The 17,612-nt window shown below is 42.3% G+C and overlaps 1 protein-coding gene across 7 annotated transcripts in view; it reads left to right on the top strand.

The window, feature by feature from the left end:
- SCN8A (sodium voltage-gated channel alpha subunit 8) overlaps window positions 1-17,612 on the top strand; it is a 61,828-nt gene that overhangs the window by 33,214 nt on the left and 11,002 nt on the right. For all 7 annotated transcript variants that reach the window (XM_069806199.1, XM_069806197.1, XM_069806198.1 and 4 more), the window contains 10 exons: window positions 503-638; window positions 2,597-2,835; window positions 3,261-3,434; window positions 4,392-4,748; window positions 5,887-6,357; window positions 6,741-6,858; window positions 7,553-7,707; window positions 8,628-8,801; window positions 12,869-12,991; window positions 16,333-16,617. In XM_069806199.1, the coding sequence (XP_069662300.1) occupies window positions 503-638; window positions 2,597-2,835; window positions 3,261-3,434; window positions 4,392-4,748; window positions 5,887-6,357; window positions 6,741-6,858; window positions 7,553-7,707; window positions 8,628-8,801; window positions 12,869-12,991; window positions 16,333-16,617 (2,232 nt within the window). The remainder of the gene's footprint in view (window positions 1-502; window positions 639-2,596; window positions 2,836-3,260; window positions 3,435-4,391; window positions 4,749-5,886; window positions 6,358-6,740; window positions 6,859-7,552; window positions 7,708-8,627; window positions 8,802-12,868; window positions 12,992-16,332; window positions 16,618-17,612) is intronic.

The raw sequence follows: 17,612 nt of genomic DNA, 5'->3' as shown, positions 1-17,612 counted from the left end.
AAGTCCCCATTAGTTCTCAGATAGTGATGTGGCCGAGCTTCTTTTATTCTAATTTTGAGATGCAGATTTTTAAATAAATGATGATACTGTCAAATGCTCAGTTCCTAACCCTTATTAATTTGGGTGCCTCAAATGAGGCTGAGGTGGAGTTCACACTGACCAGACGGGTTGTAAAGTGGCCCAGTTGAAAGAGTCACTGCCCGTCTGTGCTGTTTGGTAGTAGTACAGAGCGTAAATTACTTTGTCCTATAGCAGTCTTCATTAGAAATGTTCTTTAAAATATAGTCCTTAATTTGTCTAAGGCTGCAAAGCACTGGTGCTAGCAGAAATGAGGGCTTGAGTTTTGGTTTGACCACTTACATAATGTAGGAAAGTGAGAAGGATGGCAGGAACAAAGATGTTTTTCTCTCTTGGGCGTACGTGCCACATTTCTAGGCTGAGAGTATGTAAAATACTGGGAAGACGTTAAGAGTTTGTATTAATCATCATATGAATTTTGCAGGGTACTACTGAAATCGAAATTAGAAAGAAACCTGGTGGGTCTCTCTTGGTCTCAATGGATCAGGTGAATGCATCCTATGGAAGAAAGGATCGAACCAACAGTGTAATGACCGGGTTGACAAATACCCTTGTTGAGGGTAGGTATGGCTTGGAGGTGTGCCTTTGGTATTTTTCAGTATGTATGTATCGATTGCCATCTCGTGGTGTGTTGTAGGAAGACAACACCTGGCAGTTACGGGATAATTCCTCACACTACATCTGCCCTGGGTTCCCTGTGCTGGAGCCATGCTGGCTGTCCCTCTGCATGGCCAGAGGTGTGGCTGGTCACAAAATACGGATACGGACACACGTGTCTGCTCAGTTTGTCCAAGAGGATGCCAAATGGTCATGTTAAACTTCATGAGATGGCTTCCTAGTGGCTTAGGGGATTAGAGTGATAGCTGGTCTATAAGGGAGCTGGTGAGGGGTGTAGGGGCAGGAGCACAAGCTCAGGTCAGGCCCTGTCTGTTCAGGCAAGTGCGGCACAGCAGAGATCAGTTTTGAGCCTTGGGTACCTGACACAGGATGTGCATGCCCTTCAGATATACGGAATTTAGCTATCCCTGCTTTCAAGTAGTATATATTCTTGCACTGGTTTTGCCTAAACCTGCTTCTTTTGAGTCACTATTGATACGGAAATATTTATTGGACTTTATTTTACTTGGTTTTGCATCTGAAATATATAGATACAGAGGTAAAGACAACAAAGAGTTGTGATTTTACAATAATGAATACACAGTGTGGAGATTATAGGAGTAAGACAATGTCTGATACAATGTGTTCTGTCTTCTGCCATCTCCCAAGGACTGGAGAGACCCTCCTTTGCTTACAGTCTGTGGGAGAGAAAGATTTGAGCTATGCTAAGAGCTGAAATGTGACAGCTGTCAGGAGAGAAAGGGACTTCTGCATGACGGAAATTCTGAAATGGACAGCACACGGAGATTAGATTTCCAAATATGTTGTGTGGGACCCAGCAAGAATTTATGAACAGCAGCCATATGAGGTTGATGATCTCAAATTCTTGCTGTCTCCTGCAATAAAATTGTATGAAAACTAAATATACTTAGAAACAGAGCAAGGTTCTGCTGCTGCTTCCCTCCTGCGCAAACGCCTACAGGCTACAGTGCTACGGGCCTCTTTTTTAACTTTAGAAATTCCAAGGCAACTAAATACTAAGCAACCAGAGAACCAATGAGAAAGAGAGCACAGTGGTCCTTCCCTACCCATAAAAAAATAAATCTTCAGCATGAACAGCTGTATAGCCTGAATGAAACCATTGCAAGTCAAAGAATAGAGGGGGGGGAAACTCCTGATTTATAAGGTTTTTTTCCCCTAAACACTTGAAATAAGTCAGTGTAAAAAAAATGGACACGGCATCATGTTTGATTTCTGTAAATGGATGTGGTTAGTCTTAATCAGGTTATTCCTGTTTAAAATCCTTTGCAGCATTATGTCATATATTTCCTCTTTTAGACCATGTCTGCATTCAGCACAGAATTCATTTAAGTTATTTAAAAATTGGCACCAAAGACAGTTTAGAAGCTGTAACTTCGATTTAAACTGGTTTACCTTGGATCAGTTCTGAGTTAAATATATCCCTTCATTTAAAAGAATTTGGATTGAATCGGAAGATCCACACGGGGCTGTTGCACAGGTTTAGAACTGCACTTCCTAGTAACCTCATGCAGATGTGATGTAGCTCTTGTGTAGGGATGAAGGAGAAGTCGGTGAAGCTCAGTACAAAGGCTTGACCTAACTCTCCTGGTGTGGCAATCTGCATGATTGGCCATGGTCATAAGGTTCATGGCTTAGTAAGTCTTTGTCTTAAGCTATTGCCAAGCATCCTGGAGTTCTTTTGTTTTGAGTGTTGTATGTACATACAGCAAAAAGTATCTTTGGCCCAAGAATATTGAACTGTTGTGCAAGCAGGGAGATACGAGAGGGGTTCATGACAGGCAAGACCAGGCAGTATTTTACCCATGCTGAGCATCAGACAGATCCAACAGCCTTAGAGGTGAAGACTGAACTCTGTTGCTGTTTTGGTTTGTAACTGTAGAACTGGAAGAGTCCCAGAGGAAGTGTCCCCCTTGCTGGTACAAATTTGCCAACACATTCTTGATCTGGGAATGCCACCCGTACTGGATCAAGCTGAAGGAGATAGTGAACTTAATTGTCATGGATCCTTTTGTTGACTTGGCCATCACCATCTGTATTGTGCTGAACACTTTGTTCATGGCAATGGAGCACCATCCTATGACCCCAGAGTTTGAACATGTGCTCTCCGTAGGAAATCTGGTAAGATAGTATTGGTAAATATTCCTTACAGATCTGCTCCTGCTGGGATACCTTGCTTGTTAATGTAGACTTAGACTGAAAGAACTGCTATTCCAGACTCTAGAGGACACTGAGCTATGTGAGCTTGCCCTTACTGCAGTCTCTGGCAACTCAGAGATGTTTGCTAAGGGTGCACTTCTCCGGTCAGAATTTGTTACTACTTAAAAATCCATCTTTTAGTTCCTGGTATGTCTGAGTAGGTCAATGATATTTGTGCTGCGTTGGAGGAGAAAAGACTACTGCAGACAAGCACAGGGCATTGCATAGGCTGCATGTTTGAATTGGTGTGACAAATTGCATCATTCAGTATTTAGCCTGAAGATCAGAAAATGAACAAAAGCGAATCTTTGCCTGTTCTTTGTTTGTCTGTCTCCTCACTGCTCCAGGTTTTCACTGGAATTTTCACAGCAGAAATGTTCCTGAAGCTCATTGCCATGGATCCTTACTATTATTTCCAAGAAGGCTGGAACATCTTTGATGGATTTATTGTGTCCCTCAGTTTAATGGAACTGAGTCTAGCAGATGTGGAAGGACTTTCTGTGCTGCGATCTTTCCGATTGGTATTCCATATTCCAGTTCTTTTTGAGTGTTACTAACTTGGAGCTACTAGAAAGCTTTTTACAGAAAAAAAAGCAAACCCCACTTTTTTCTAGTTTGGGGGAGGACAGAGATGGACTAGTATCATTTTTGTGGTCTCTTCTTACTTCACAACTGTTGTTTACGTGATCTGAGCAACAGTTCTTTACATTTAGGCAGTGAAGGATGACTTGGGAGGTATCTTGATGTAGAGTACTTAATATGGGCGGAGATGGTTCATGCTAGAATGCACTTCTTATTTCATGTGTCAAGTTTGGTAGGTTGTGTGTTACAGTATAATAAAAGTGCTGAATACCTACAGCCTTTGTGTGCTTTAACTTGTGCTGTCAGTGGTTAAGCTTTGAAAATGAAATTATGAAAACCGCAAGGTTAGATTTTGGGGCACAGAGAACCACAACTGAGGTCAGATTTTCCAAGGAGCGTAGTACACTCTGAAGCTCCTGCTTATATCCAGCTTCAGAAAGTCTGTCTCCAAATGAGATTCTCTGGAAATTAAACTTCGATTGTGTGTTCTGGATATGCCAGGAAAACAAGTCCTTTTTTCCAGGGGATGATGAGAAGGATTCAGGAAAGAGAAAAGTAATTTTTTGTGACACACACCCTTCAAATAAGTCACCTAACTTCCTTAATGTTGCAAAGTTTGCAAAGCAAGATGGAAGCTCCATACTTTTCCTTTGTAAAGGGAGATCACCATGTGGGGGATAACTAAGTACAAAATACAGGAGGCCAAATTCAAAGAGAAGTTAAGCATTTCCTACTCCTACTGACTTCAGTAGCAGAAGCATGGGCTTATGTTTACGTAAAATACAAGAAGGTTGCCATTCAGGAAGTTCTGTCTGATTTTCCTCTTTGTTTAAGATGAAATTAAATTAAGTGTCATTTGTCTGTTTTGTTTTTTGGTTTGGCTGGTTTTTTTGTAGCTGAGAGTCTTCAAACTGGCCAAGTCCTGGCCCACTCTGAACATGCTGATAAAAATCATCGGTAACTCAGTGGGTGCTTTGGGGAACTTGACCTTGGTGCTAGCCATCATCGTGTTCATCTTTGCTGTGGTGGGCATGCAGCTCTTCGGCAAAAGCTACAAGGAGTGTGTCTGCAAGATCAATCCGGACTGTGAGCTACCCCGCTGGCACATGCACGATTTCTTCCACTCCTTCCTTATTGTCTTCCGTGTGTTGTGTGGGGAATGGATTGAGACCATGTGGGATTGTATGGAAGTAGCAGGACAGGCCATGTGCTTGATTGTCTTCATGATGGTCATGGTCATCGGAAATTTAGTGGTCAGTAAATGGTTACTGAGGGTCTTTATTGGTTGCCTCTGGGTGGGGTAGAATGTGGGGAGACTGGACTAGGGAGTAATGATTTGTGAGTCTGTTCAGCTCTCTTGGGGTCCTTCATGGCCTTTGACATATGACCAGTCCTGTTGACTTTGGTAGCACAATATTAAGGATGTGCTTTGCTTGATCAGGGCCTTAAACAGCTGCCCACAAATAAAGCATCCAAGCACTTTGCAATAAAAGCTGGAGGTATGAAACCCTCAGTCAAAGGGGACAGACGCATACCTTGCCTGAGGGCGTAAAAGAAGCAAAACCTGCCTTTTCAAACGCCAGGAGAGGAAATAATTTGGTACACAGGGGAAGGTCCCAAAGTGTTAAAATCAGGTTGGAAGTTTCTTCCAAAATCTGCCCACTAGCTCAATCATGAGGTACAGTCATGTGCAAGAATCGGCTGGTGAAATTGCACGGCCTGTTGTGTGGGAGGTTAGACTAGATCATGATGTTTCCTTCTGGTCTTAAATTTTATGAAGAAAAGTCTATGGAGGAAGATGTAAGCAAGAATGAAGTAGTGTGAACAGTTGCATGTCTTCAAAGTAGTGTTGTGAGCTCTCTCTGAGAGGAGTTGTCTTGCCAAGGGATTTTGACAAAATAAGTCTTGGGGACTATTGCTAGATGTGGGCAAAGAAATAGAGCTGGGAGTGATCGCCTAAAATGCCTAGATTTGGCCCATTTCCTTTGAGCTAGAGATGGGACTAAACCAGTAACGCTGAATTTAAATCCCTTGGATGGCTGCTGCTTAAATCCCTCTCTTTTAACATCTGCGGTCTGGATCCTGCAAGGGGCTCTATGTCAGGGACCCTTTTACCTGCACCGAATCCCTGGGACCCCAGCAGAGTTGTGTGCTGCACAGGGCTTCTCCGTTCATGGAACGCATTGCAGGATCAGTGTCTTGTTCCTTGAGTCCTGGGTACCTCAATAGGTCTACGGGCACCAGAGCTGGTTCTCAGTGTGGTGTCCAGAGACTTAGCTCTGCAGCCCCTGTTAACATCAGCAGGACTTGGGTGGCTAAATACTCATATTCAGCTTTGGAAAAATAACCCTCATGTGTCAGCTCTGCCAAGCGTGACCTCTTCTCTTTCAGGTGCTGAACCTGTTCTTGGCCTTGCTACTGAGCTCCTTCAGTGCAGACAACTTAGCAGCAACAGATGACGATGGGGAGATGAACAACTTGCAGATTTCTGTTATTCGTATCAAGAAAGGCATTGCCTGGACCAAGGCAAAAGTGCGTGAGTTCATGCAGACTCATTTCAAGCAGAGAGAGGCAGATGAGGTCAAACCCTTGGATGAATTGTATGACAAGAAGGTGAACTGCATCGCTAACCATACAGGGGCTGATATCAACAGAGACATTGATTATCAGAAGAATGGGAATGGCACGACGAGTGGAATTGGGAGCAGTGTGGAGAAGTACATAATAGACGAAGATCACATGTCCTTCATCAATAACCCCAATCTCACTGTCCGGGTACCTATTGCTGTAGGTGAATCGGATTTTGAAAATCTCAACACAGAAGATTTCAGCAGTGATACAGATCCTGATGGCAGCAAAGAGGTAGGATGAAATGCTAAAAATTCATTCTAGTCATTTGACCCTCGTGTGAGTGCCTGGAAGCATCTTGGGAGGGAGAACTAGATAGTTCCAGCACAAAACTTCTGTTTGTATTATGATGTTGGTTTTGCCCTCAAGACAGAAGTTTCTTGTGCTAGTTGCTCTATGGAAAGCCACAAATACTTGTAAATATATATAATATAAATACTTAATACTGTCTGTCCTGTTAATGTGAGATGCAAGCTGGGTCAGGATCTTAGTGAGGTGAAGTGAGGAAACAACTTTCATGACAATACATCTGGTGAACGAATCGCTGAGTCATCTTGAAGTTTGATATTTGTTGGGAACTAATTATAGATTGGATTGGGTTTTATTTTGTGTTCAAGAAACTTGATGATACCAGCTCCTCTGAAGGTAGCACCATTGACATAAAGCCTGAAGTGGAAGAAGTCCCTGTGGAGGCACCAGAGGAGTATCTGGACCCAGACGCATGCTTCACAGAAGGTAAGCTGACTAGGAGTGTAGAAAGAAGCCTCTGAGCTGTTTTGGGGACCTGTCAGCTGTAAGCTTACCTTAAGGTTAGGTCTTAGTTTGGATCAGGGCTGGTTGTCAGCTTATTTTCAGACCCTTCTTGGACCCTAGTGAACTAGTTTAGAAGAATTTGCAAAGTGTAGGCCTTGGAGATGTAGTTGCCATCGCAAGGATGTACATGACCTATGCATAGGGCAAGTTGATCTTTTGTACAACTGACACCTTGAGTACTTAGAAGCAGAAGAATTTGGCTTCTGGTTGGGGGTTTTTTGTTGTTTTTTTTTTCCCTTCTGTCGCTGGCCTCAATGTCTTTCAGCAACTGATCCATTGCAGGTATTCCCATGGCAAAGATATTTTAAATGGTTCAAGGTTATTTTATCAGCAAGTTTTCCATTCCTCTTCTGTGAAATGCATGGATACCTCACCAAATATAATGAGCTTAATCTGTTCATAACTTGATGTTAATTCAGGTGCCCAGATACAGAAGTGGTGAAAGTAATCATAAAATCCTCAAGAATGCAAGAGTTTTAGCTGAAATTCAGTGTGTTTAATATTGTTGACATCAAAACTGCTTCTAGACAATGACAGTTTTATGTTCTTAGATTAAATCATCTGTTACCTAACAAAATTTGGGCTTATATTCCTTTGTGCACTATCCCCATTCCAGGTTGTATGCAGCGCTGTAAGTGTTGTCAGGTCAATATTGAGGAAGGGCTGGGGAAGTCTTGGTGGACCTTGAGGAAGACTTGTTTTCTGATTGTGGAACATAACTGGTTTGAGACTTTCATCATCTTTATGATCCTACTGAGCAGTGGTGCTCTGGTGAGTAAAATACAGAAATATGTGTAGCCCAGTGGTGTTAAGCTAGGGGACTTCTAATTTGGAAAGCTGTATATAGGAAATTTGGTGAAAAAGCAAGCAATAATGATTCTTACCCAGAAAACAACAGAGCTCTGTTGTGGTAGGTACTGGACAAAAGCCTTTTAAAATTATTTTTGTTTAGTTTGAATTAATAATGAAGACTAAAAGCCTGCAAATCTGGGTTCTGATCATAGCATGACTAGAAACATGGGGATTTGGGACAAAATCAGACTGTATCTATGTCTCATTTTCACATTACCGAACAAGAATATTTATATTTCCCTTTCTTCACTTTCCCATGTTTGCAGAGCTTCTTGACCTCGTGGTGTTAAATAGATACAAATAATCACTATGTATGTTTGTTTTCACACAGTACACTATTTTGTAGATAGGGTTGTGCAACAAACACGTTCAAGCTTGTTACGAATTTTAGGACAGAAGTCCACAACAATTCATATGCCACAGCAGTAGCCTGGTTTTCTTTACATGCACAGCTTTCATAGTAATTAACAGTCTGATTGCCAATGAACTCAGCCCTTTTGGATGTCCTGAGTGCTGAGCTGCAGAGAAAACTTGCTTCTGCGTGTTACTGTAGTGATACCAGTAGCTGAACATTTTAGATATAAAGGCTTGTACTCAGATCCCTAAAAGGCAGAGAAGTTCTTGTGTTACTTATTCAGGAGTTTCCTTTTTTTTTTGTGGTTTTTATGTTTTTTGGTTTGGTGTTGCAGTGTTGCAACTACTACAGCAGATAAGGTGCACTGTATAAGAAATGTAATTCCACTGCTCATCTCAGTATGGTTTGAACAAGCTTCTGGATAACGACATTGAACTATGGAATAAATCCTATGTAATGACATGAGTACCTGGTTGTTTCCCAGGCTTTTGAGGATATTTACATAGAACAGAGAAAAACCATCCGCACCATCCTGGAGTATGCAGACAAGGTCTTCACTTACATTTTCATCCTGGAGATGTTGCTGAAATGGTGTGCTTACGGATTTGTCAAGTTCTTCACTAATGCCTGGTGCTGGCTGGATTTCCTCATTGTGGCTGTATGTATCCTCTCCTCCTTATTTCTGGTTGGAAAAAAATGTTAATTAGAAGAATGCTGGGGTAATGTTTTCTCCTGAGAAGTGTCCTAACTGAATCATATATTTAATGAGGATTCAATCCCAGGTATCTGTAAGTTTCCCAAACAGGGATAAAACCCTTGAGCCCGTTAAGTGTTGCTAGTGTTTCCTGTGCAACTGTGGAATTTCTGCCCTGCAGGTCCTAATGAGGCTGCAGAGACAAAGGAGGGTTTTCCAGCCCTTGGCTCTTTTGCTCCACTGAAAATACTGTTTCTAAGAGGTCTGCCCACGTGTTGAGCTACCGGAAGGTGTTAACAGTGGGAGAATTTGTGCAGACATGGTATTCCTTGGTGACACTCTCTTTCTGTAATCGTTTGCTTGCGTTATTAATGATGGGGGGATAATGAAGCAGGCAAAGTCTTCCCATCCTACCACCTAGCGAGGTCTGTTGTTCTGAACGTTGGATGTGTGTATTTGTGAAAATCTGAGTACTTTGAAAGCTTATTATGTAAAATGAAGTTCAACATCATCCTTCTTCTGTTAAAAAGATCTAATGCCCAGGAGAGAAAAAGCAGGACCACATCAAACAGCAAAGACAGCTTGCTGATAAGTGATCGTAGCATGAACAAGGGAAACACTTGGTCTGGACAGATCAGCACATGATCACCCTGGAATTCCCCTGCAGAACATCTTGGTAGGGAGAATAAATTTGAGAATTAAAAGAAGAAAGACAATAGAGAGATGTTAGCAATAAATTTGACTCTGAAGCATAGCAAGGGCATTTAAAATAAATGGAATTTATGCTGTCAAAAGTGGCAGAAAATTATGGAATTTGATAGGACTTGAAGTCCAAAGAATTGCAAAAAAAGGAACTGTAGAATCCCAAGTGCTTGGATTCTTCTAAAACGTTTCATCACATCCCGTTGTGAATCAGTGTCCATAGTGAATGCCCCAAAAGCAAGTATAAAAAAAAAATAAATTCCAGGCTTCTCATTTGGAACATTTTGAATATGATTCAGTTATGCCAAGTTGCTGTTCAGTGACATTATCACTCTGGAAATATTTCTGAGTAGGTGGAGGAACTATGCTTGGAATTCAGGGGCAGAAGTGACTCAAGATGTCTACATTTCCTGTAGAAAACTGAATTTTTTTATTTTTTATTTTTTTAAAAGTCCTCTCTGATCCCCTTAACACCTTTCCTTTTAACACACATCTTGAAGCAGTAACTCTTGTTTTCTGAAAATAACCCTGTATCTCTTTCACTGCCTTAAGATGAAGTATAAGTGCTAGTATGGAAACTAATGTAAGCTACCATCTATTCTTCTGTACTGCATTGAGGAGAGGGTTTCAGCAAATGAAATTCTTTGGGGTATTGAATTAAAAAGGTGACCAGCAGCTGAGCACAAAAATAGCATTCACAGTCCTTATGCTTCATGTTGTGAGTTGAATTCCAGCTGTTGGGAACAAAGTGCAGTTTAATTGACATATGTGTTACAAGTTTCATTTTCTTCCCAAGTATCTGGCTGCTGGTGGAGTAAAGATAAGGAACCTCCCAGTCAGGTAACACATTTACAGGGAGTGAACAAGTGCATATGTACAAGGATCCTGAATTCCCAGTGCTTTAGGAGAAATTTCTCTTTTCACTTGGTGTCATAGACAGGAGAGTTGCACAGTTGTGTCTACAAAAAATCTGAAATGTGAATTTAAGATGCCAAAATATTACTCGACAAAATCTCAGCTATGCATCGTGTCCTCTATCTGTTAAATCACATTTTTTTAAACAACTTTTCTAATGTGATGTAGATGGGGTTTGAGTGAAATCAGGATGGCAGCCGTAACTAATAGAGAATAAGCCTTTGCATCATAACAACACTCTTGAATGTTATTTTTCAGGTTTGATAGCATTGTCAAATAACCCTTCTCCTCTGATTCCCAAAGCTTGCTGGGTGTATTTGTGAAGACAAAGTCTTTTTCTGGGTAATAATGAAGGCTTCTGCTTTTCAGTCAATCTGGAATTCCTTTTGTCTGACATCGGTGCCTGCTGTGTCTTCTGTCGGAGTGTCCCAAGAGAATAATACTGAAAAGACCCCATGAAAGTTAAAACAGCCTTTAGACGTTTTACAGCTGTTGTGTTAGTTTCCTACTCGGGACCGGGGCATTATCCCAAGGGGAAGAAGCTGTAAAAGTGAGGATTCAGTGAAGCCTGTACCCTGTATTATATTTACGGGGTAAAATGCTGTATTTCTCTGTATATGGATCTTACAGCCCATACCTCCAAATCCTATCCATATTTTGAAATTTGGGACCAGGACTTTAATGTACCAGCGTGGCTGTGGGCTTGGTCCCTTCCCGAGTAGGCTGATTTTCCTTCACAAAGTCTTTGTTGTAAACCTTTGGGACACCCTTGGCATGTTTTTAATGAGTGTAATTTTAAAATCAGAAAACCACATGGAAAAAACAGAGAGCTGTGTTGCCATATGTTGTGGCCACTTATTTTGAGGCAGATATGAAGACAGAAAAAGTGTGAAGCACATGCACAAACAGTAAAATGAGATGAAGTCTCTATGTTTTCCCACATGTTCATGCATTTGAAAACTGGTTCTGAAATTTCCCTGGAATATGTGTGGAATAAGAATCGTCCTTATAATTAATTTCACGTTATTATCTTAATATCCCTTTATTTAAAAAGAATGATAAATAGGAAGTGTCCTATTCTGAGAATTAAGCTAAAAACCCCCACCTGTTATAGGAGGAGGTCTCATGGTTTTCCATTATTTGTTACTGTATATTGATGTCTTTTTTTTTTCCCTTGAAAAAGGTTGATATATCTGTTCTTTTCTGTGTCTGCAATGTGATACTAGCCAAAAATGGAAGATAGTGGGATGCTGATGAAATGGTGTCTGTAGATACTCTTTACATATGGCCAAGTCATGTCTGATCTAATCTAAAGAGTTTTCCATTGACTCGCGTGGGGAATGGACTGCTGCCCTAAACACACATGCCAGGTCAAAAAGTAGATGGCCCCATGCTTTCAGGCTTTTGGTAATACAGGGCTTAATCCTGTGGGACCCTGAGCTGCCCTCAGTACCCTTTGGTTAAGGATATTTGGTAATTCACAAGTGTAGAGCCTAAAGCTGATTCCAGGCTGCTAAAGGAAATAGGCAGTCTTTGTGGTTATGGTGTTGAAAAATAGATATAAGAAAGCTGTCCCCAGCTGTGTCATAGTTTCAGTGTATGAACCTGAGCCACCACACAATTGCTCTACACCTCAGTTTGCCCATCTGTAAAATGGGCTTACCCGTCCTCATCCTCCCTCAGAGATGCTCACAAATGTCACTGCAACTTCAAGCAGGCAAAAAAAGCACGCAACAGTTGCTCTGTATTACAAGCAGAAAAAACACAGCCATCCTTGGGTTTTCAGGCAGTAAATGTTGGAATTGGCTGCCTCAGCACCATGCGTGACGGGGTCAGTGTTTACATTTTTCAGAACTATTTTGGCAGAAGCAAGCTCAGGCACACGTCCTGTCCCTGAAGGCCATTGCCACGGATGAAGCACCACCACTCAGCGTGAGCACGGTGGCTTGCTATACAAGTTGAGTGCAGTTTGTGCAGTGTGTGTATTTATCTGTATTCTTTCTCATAGGTACCTTTAAAATTTGTCTGGCTTAAATTTAATGGGAGCCGCTGGGATCCTGCAGACAGTAAAGGGCGAGGGTAAGGTTTTTGTCATCGTTTGGGCTCTTCCTTCCGACAGACCCCTTCTCCGTCTGTGTGTCTCTGCCTTTCTCTCACTTATCTTTCCCCTATGTTCTTTTCTTATGCCTTTCTCAACCGCATTATTTCCTTCCAGGTCGTTTCAGTCAAGTGAAGTAGGCAGCTGGTGTCATGTCTTCGGTATTTATTATGGGGGCCGCCCAGGCTGGCAGTCTGGGCTGGGCAATCAGTGCTAGGGGATTCATTCTAACAGTCTGGAACCTTTTTTTTCTTTTTCTTTTTCTTTTTTTCTTTCTTTTTTTCTTTCTTTTTTTTTTTCTCTATTTTCTGTGTAGGTCTCTTTAGTCAGCCTTATAGCTAATGCCCTGGGCTACTCGGAACTAGGTGCCATAAAGTCCCTTAGGACACTAAGAGCTTTGAGGCCTTTAAGAGCGTTGTCCCGATTTGAGGGGATGAGGGTAAGATGCCATTAGCAGCTGATCCTTCTGCATGCCTGTGGAGCGGTTTTTTTTAAGCATGCTAGAACTGATCAAACTGGTGGAAAGAAAATTCCAAATAGAATCATGATGCAGCTGCTGACTCGATCACCTCTACCGTGGATGTCCCCTCACCCTGCCCACCGCTGCACCCTTCCCTCTTAAGAAAGGGAGATGCATTAAGCTGCCTCATTACATTAATTACTGGCCCAAACCACATGCCATTTGTAGACAATGTTAACACTTGGCTGTTCTCATTTAGCCTGGCTTTTACCTCTAGCATCTGAGGGGGCTTCTCAGCTGTAACTTTTTTTATCTAGGGAGAATCACCAGGTGCAAAGAAGCAGAATTTGAACCACCTCAGTGTCTCCAGCCCCTCTAGGTGTTGGCCGCTGGTGGAATTGGATTGAAAGACTTTATCTGAGGGGTTTTTAAAAATGCAATCTGCCTACAAGGGGGTAAAAGGCTGCTTCCTTTCTCGGATCACTCAGGCCTTCAGGAAGGGACTGGCGGGGAGCTCAGCTGTTTGCAAAAAAGGCTTTGGTTTAATTCCTCTTGTTGCACCTTGTTGTTCTCGGTCCAGTCTGGTGGTGACTGGAAGCCTTGTCTGATAGTGAAGCTTTTCCTTTCCACTCCCTCCCTTTTACCATGCTTTACGGTCCCCTGTCCTGTCACTGTGGAACTAGCAACAAAGCACAAGCAAAGCATTGAACTTAACAAGCTTTCCTCAAATTGTTAGACAGCACCACTCTCTTGGGGATTTGAAATTAGTGCAGTGTCTCGCTACTTTGCCACTAATATTCTGTATTTTGGTGCTTTTTTTCCATTTGGGATTGAAATAGTCTTATAAGAACATGCAAAAAAATTGTATGTTTCTGTTAAGTAAAGCGTATGTTGTATTAATGGGTTTCCCAGTTGCTCGTAGAACAATGTAGGTCTTTCATGCTAACTCCTAGTTAGCTCACAATTAGAGATACTACAAGAGATAAAATTATGTATTTTGAAAAAAAAAAAAGGGAAGAGAATAGCAGTCGCAGTTTTACTTCAGGGTCTGACTGGAGCAATTCCACCTGGATCCTTCTGATCTCCTTTGAATTCGCTGTAGTATAACTGAGCACAAAATACAGCGCGAGAAAGGTAATGAGAGCTCATCAGGAATCCTCAAATTCCATAGGAGGCGATAGGAATAAATGATATAATAACAAATCCAAAGAGGGTTGTTTCTTCCCTAATATGTTATCCTGCTATTATTTCTTTGTGTCAGTTAGCTTAATTCTAAACTTTATTCTATAATACAGGCACAAAGGATGAAAACTTTTCCATTGACACAAAGCCAGAGCTTTTGCTGGTCTGGGTTCAGGTCCCACCTGAGAGTATGATCACAAAGGAAAAGACCTAGCACTAAACCTGTAGATATTAAAAACTATTTTTAAGCCATTCTGGAGAGAAGCTGTGATTTCTAATGCACAATCAGGAAATTCGCATGCTTAAAAGTGGGAGATTTTCACCACAGCAAAATTGATAGAGAGTTACGACTGCAGCCCTGTTAGTTACCTAAATCCAATTATTTTTCCTTTGTTTTGACTTGAAGACAAGTGTTGCTGCCCCATACAACCAGAACAATTCTTCTGAGCCAGAGAATAGAGATTTGAAATGCCTTTGCAAAGGAAACATAAAATGTAGTTCTTTGCTTTTCTCTACTCCATAGTAATCTGCATTTTCAAGAGCTTGCTCTGCTCTTAAATTATTCAGGAAGTTTGACAGTAATGTTATGAAACGTGCATGCATTTTTGTCAGTCTGCACACAAAAGCCATGTTCCTTCTCTCAGATCTTTTTGAATGCTGTATAAATTTACTGTACTGTAAGTGACCATATTTCAGGAGGATATGACACTTTTTTTGCTTCCCATGATGAACTGGAATAAACCAGCATATTGATATCTGAAGGATCTTAAACCAAAAAGGCGTACTGCTGCTGTATTGGTGTTCAGCAGCAGAGCATCCTGTTTGGATGAAGGGAGAATGAAAGCAAAGGCATTCTGTATAGAGCCTGTCTGGAGGGCTCGACTCCGACCTGTGTCTTTATACCTCACTGGGTATATAGTGATGAATTCACGATGTCATTTACCAGTCGTTGTAATGCTCCTTACTGTCTAGATCACTGTTGTGTTCACTTTTCCTGGAGGACCGGTGCTTGCTGCAGAGCTTATCATGTGTGTGGTGGTTGTATCCAGCAAACAGATGTTGCAGGAGGAGAGGGGACACTTGATGGTGGCCAGGACCAGTTGTGGCTCAGGTGCTACTACTTGAGGACTCCCAAATTGCTGTGTAATTGAGTAGTCTTTCAAAACTAAGGCAAAGGGGTAAAAACAGTTTAGATTCTGTTCATCTATTAAAGGAATCTAAATTAGGAGATCATAATAAAAGATTTAATATCCTGCTGACCTAACTCTATTAAAAGCCTGATAGCTTACATTTTGTCATGTGTTGGCCAGCAATGCTTAGGGACATGGTGCTCCCAAACTGTGAAAGGCTAAAATTAGGAGATGGTGGAAGATATGAGCTCTGACAAAACCCGTTATCGCTTCCCGCTGTGTTTGCTGCAGTTTGGAGGAAGGAACATGGCTTTTCTGTCTTCTTGAGCCTGCATAGCTGCATGCTCAGCTGTCTGCCTGAGACAACATGATTGGCCTTGCTTAGTCACAAATACGATCTTGATGTTTATAGCGACTCACTGCTTAGTCTTAACAGAGCAATGCTGGGCTTGGTCCTGTCCCCACCAAAGTCAGTGCCACGCAGTTTGCTGGTGACCTCGGTGGGAGCAGGAGGCAGGCTTTGAAGTGATAACAGCCTTGTTTGAAAGTGGGGAATGGCCGTAAGGGCCACTGGCTGATAAGAGCCATCAAATCCATGAGCAAAAGTGTCCTCAAACTTGGCTCTGAGAAAATTTTAGCTAGGAGCCTGTTTGTTACGAAGAAGAGAGTCTGAGCCTCACTCAGTAATGCCCCCATCTCCCTTTTGGCAACTAAAATTATTGAAAATAATTGTTGTTCAACTGAAGAAGTAACAATCCAAAATCAAACCCAGTAAATCTAACAACGTGGCCTGTTTTATTTTAAAAACAGAGCTTCAGTAGGTGGCTTTTAAGCAGAATTTTTTTACCGCTTGGAATAAGTTCACTGCCAACTTCTGCATGGAGTAAATGCCACAGATCTGTCAGTGGCCTTACCTCCTATTCCCCCCCCAAAAACAGCTGTATTGATGCTTGCTGTTTCCTGCCTTGTGTTTTATACTGAAACTTTTTCCCACCCCTTCCAACACAGGTGGTTGTCAACGCCTTGGTTGGCGCTATCCCTTCCATTATGAATGTGTTGTTGGTCTGCCTTATCTTCTGGCTGATTTTCAGCATTATGGGGGTTAACCTGTTTGCCGGGAAATATCATTACTGCTTTAATGAAACAGCTGAGGAGCGCTTTGAAATAAATATTGTTAACAACAAGACAGACTGCGAAGCACTGATGCCACCCAACTCCACTGAGATTAGATGGAAGAATGTGAAAATTAACTTTGACAACGTCGGGGCAGGATATCTGGCTCTTCTGCAAGTTGTAAGTTTTGCTTTCACCATCTCCCTAGTAGTGGTAAAGATGAGCTGCTTCTAATGCCTTTTGACTGCTTCCCTCTCTCCATGAAATAGAGCATCCCATTAATCCCAGTTGGGCTTGGATCTGGAATAAAATTGGCATTTTATCTTTCATCCCTTTGCATAGTGGGGGTCTCCCAGCACAGCAGGTGACCCCAACTCTGCTCTTCAAAGAGTCTAAAAAACCTTCCATGAGACAACAGTAAACCTGTTTAGATTCATTTATCATAGAATCATAGAATAGTTTGGGTTGGAAGGGACCTTCCAAGGCCATCCAGTCCAACCCCCCTGCCAGGAGCAGGGACATCCCCAACTCGATCAGGCTGCCGAGGCCCCCATCCAACCTGACCATGAATGTTTCCAGGGATGGGGCATCCACCACCTCTCTGGGCAGCCTATGCCAGTGTTTCATCACCCTCATTGTAAAAAATTTCTTCCTTATATCTAGTCTAAATCCTCCCACTTTTAGTTTAAAACTGTTACCCCTTGTCCTATCGCAACAGGCCCTGCTAAAAAGTTTGTCCCCATCTTTCTTATAAGCCCCCTTTAAGTATAGAAAGGCTGCTATAAGGTCTCTCTGGAGCCTTCTCTTCTCCAGGCTGAACAACCCCAACTCTCTCAGCCTTTCTTCATAGGAGAGGTGTTCCAGCCCTCGGATCATTTTTGTGGCCCTCCTCAGGACCCACTCCAACAGGTCCATGTCTTTCTTGTGCTGGGGACCCCGGAGGTGGATGCAGTGCTCTGGGGGGTCTCACCAGCGCGGAGCAGAAGGGCAGAATCCCCTCCCTTGACCTGCTGGCCACGCTGCTGGTGATGCAGCCCAGGAGACAGTTAGCTTTCTGGGCTGTGAGCGCCCATTGCCAGCTCATGTCCAGTTTTTCATCCCTCAGTACCCCCAAGTCCTTCTCGGCAGGGCTGCTCTCAATCCCTTCAGCCCCCAGCCTGGATTGATTCTGGGGA

The sequence above is a fragment of the Haliaeetus albicilla genome, chromosome 18 (genome assembly GCF_947461875.1).
Source record: "Haliaeetus albicilla chromosome 18, bHalAlb1.1, whole genome shotgun sequence".
NCBI lineage: Eukaryota > Metazoa > Chordata > Aves > Accipitriformes > Accipitridae > Haliaeetus > Haliaeetus albicilla.
Note: the sequence above shows the minus strand (reverse complement) of the source record. Positions and strands in the feature narration are given on the sequence as shown.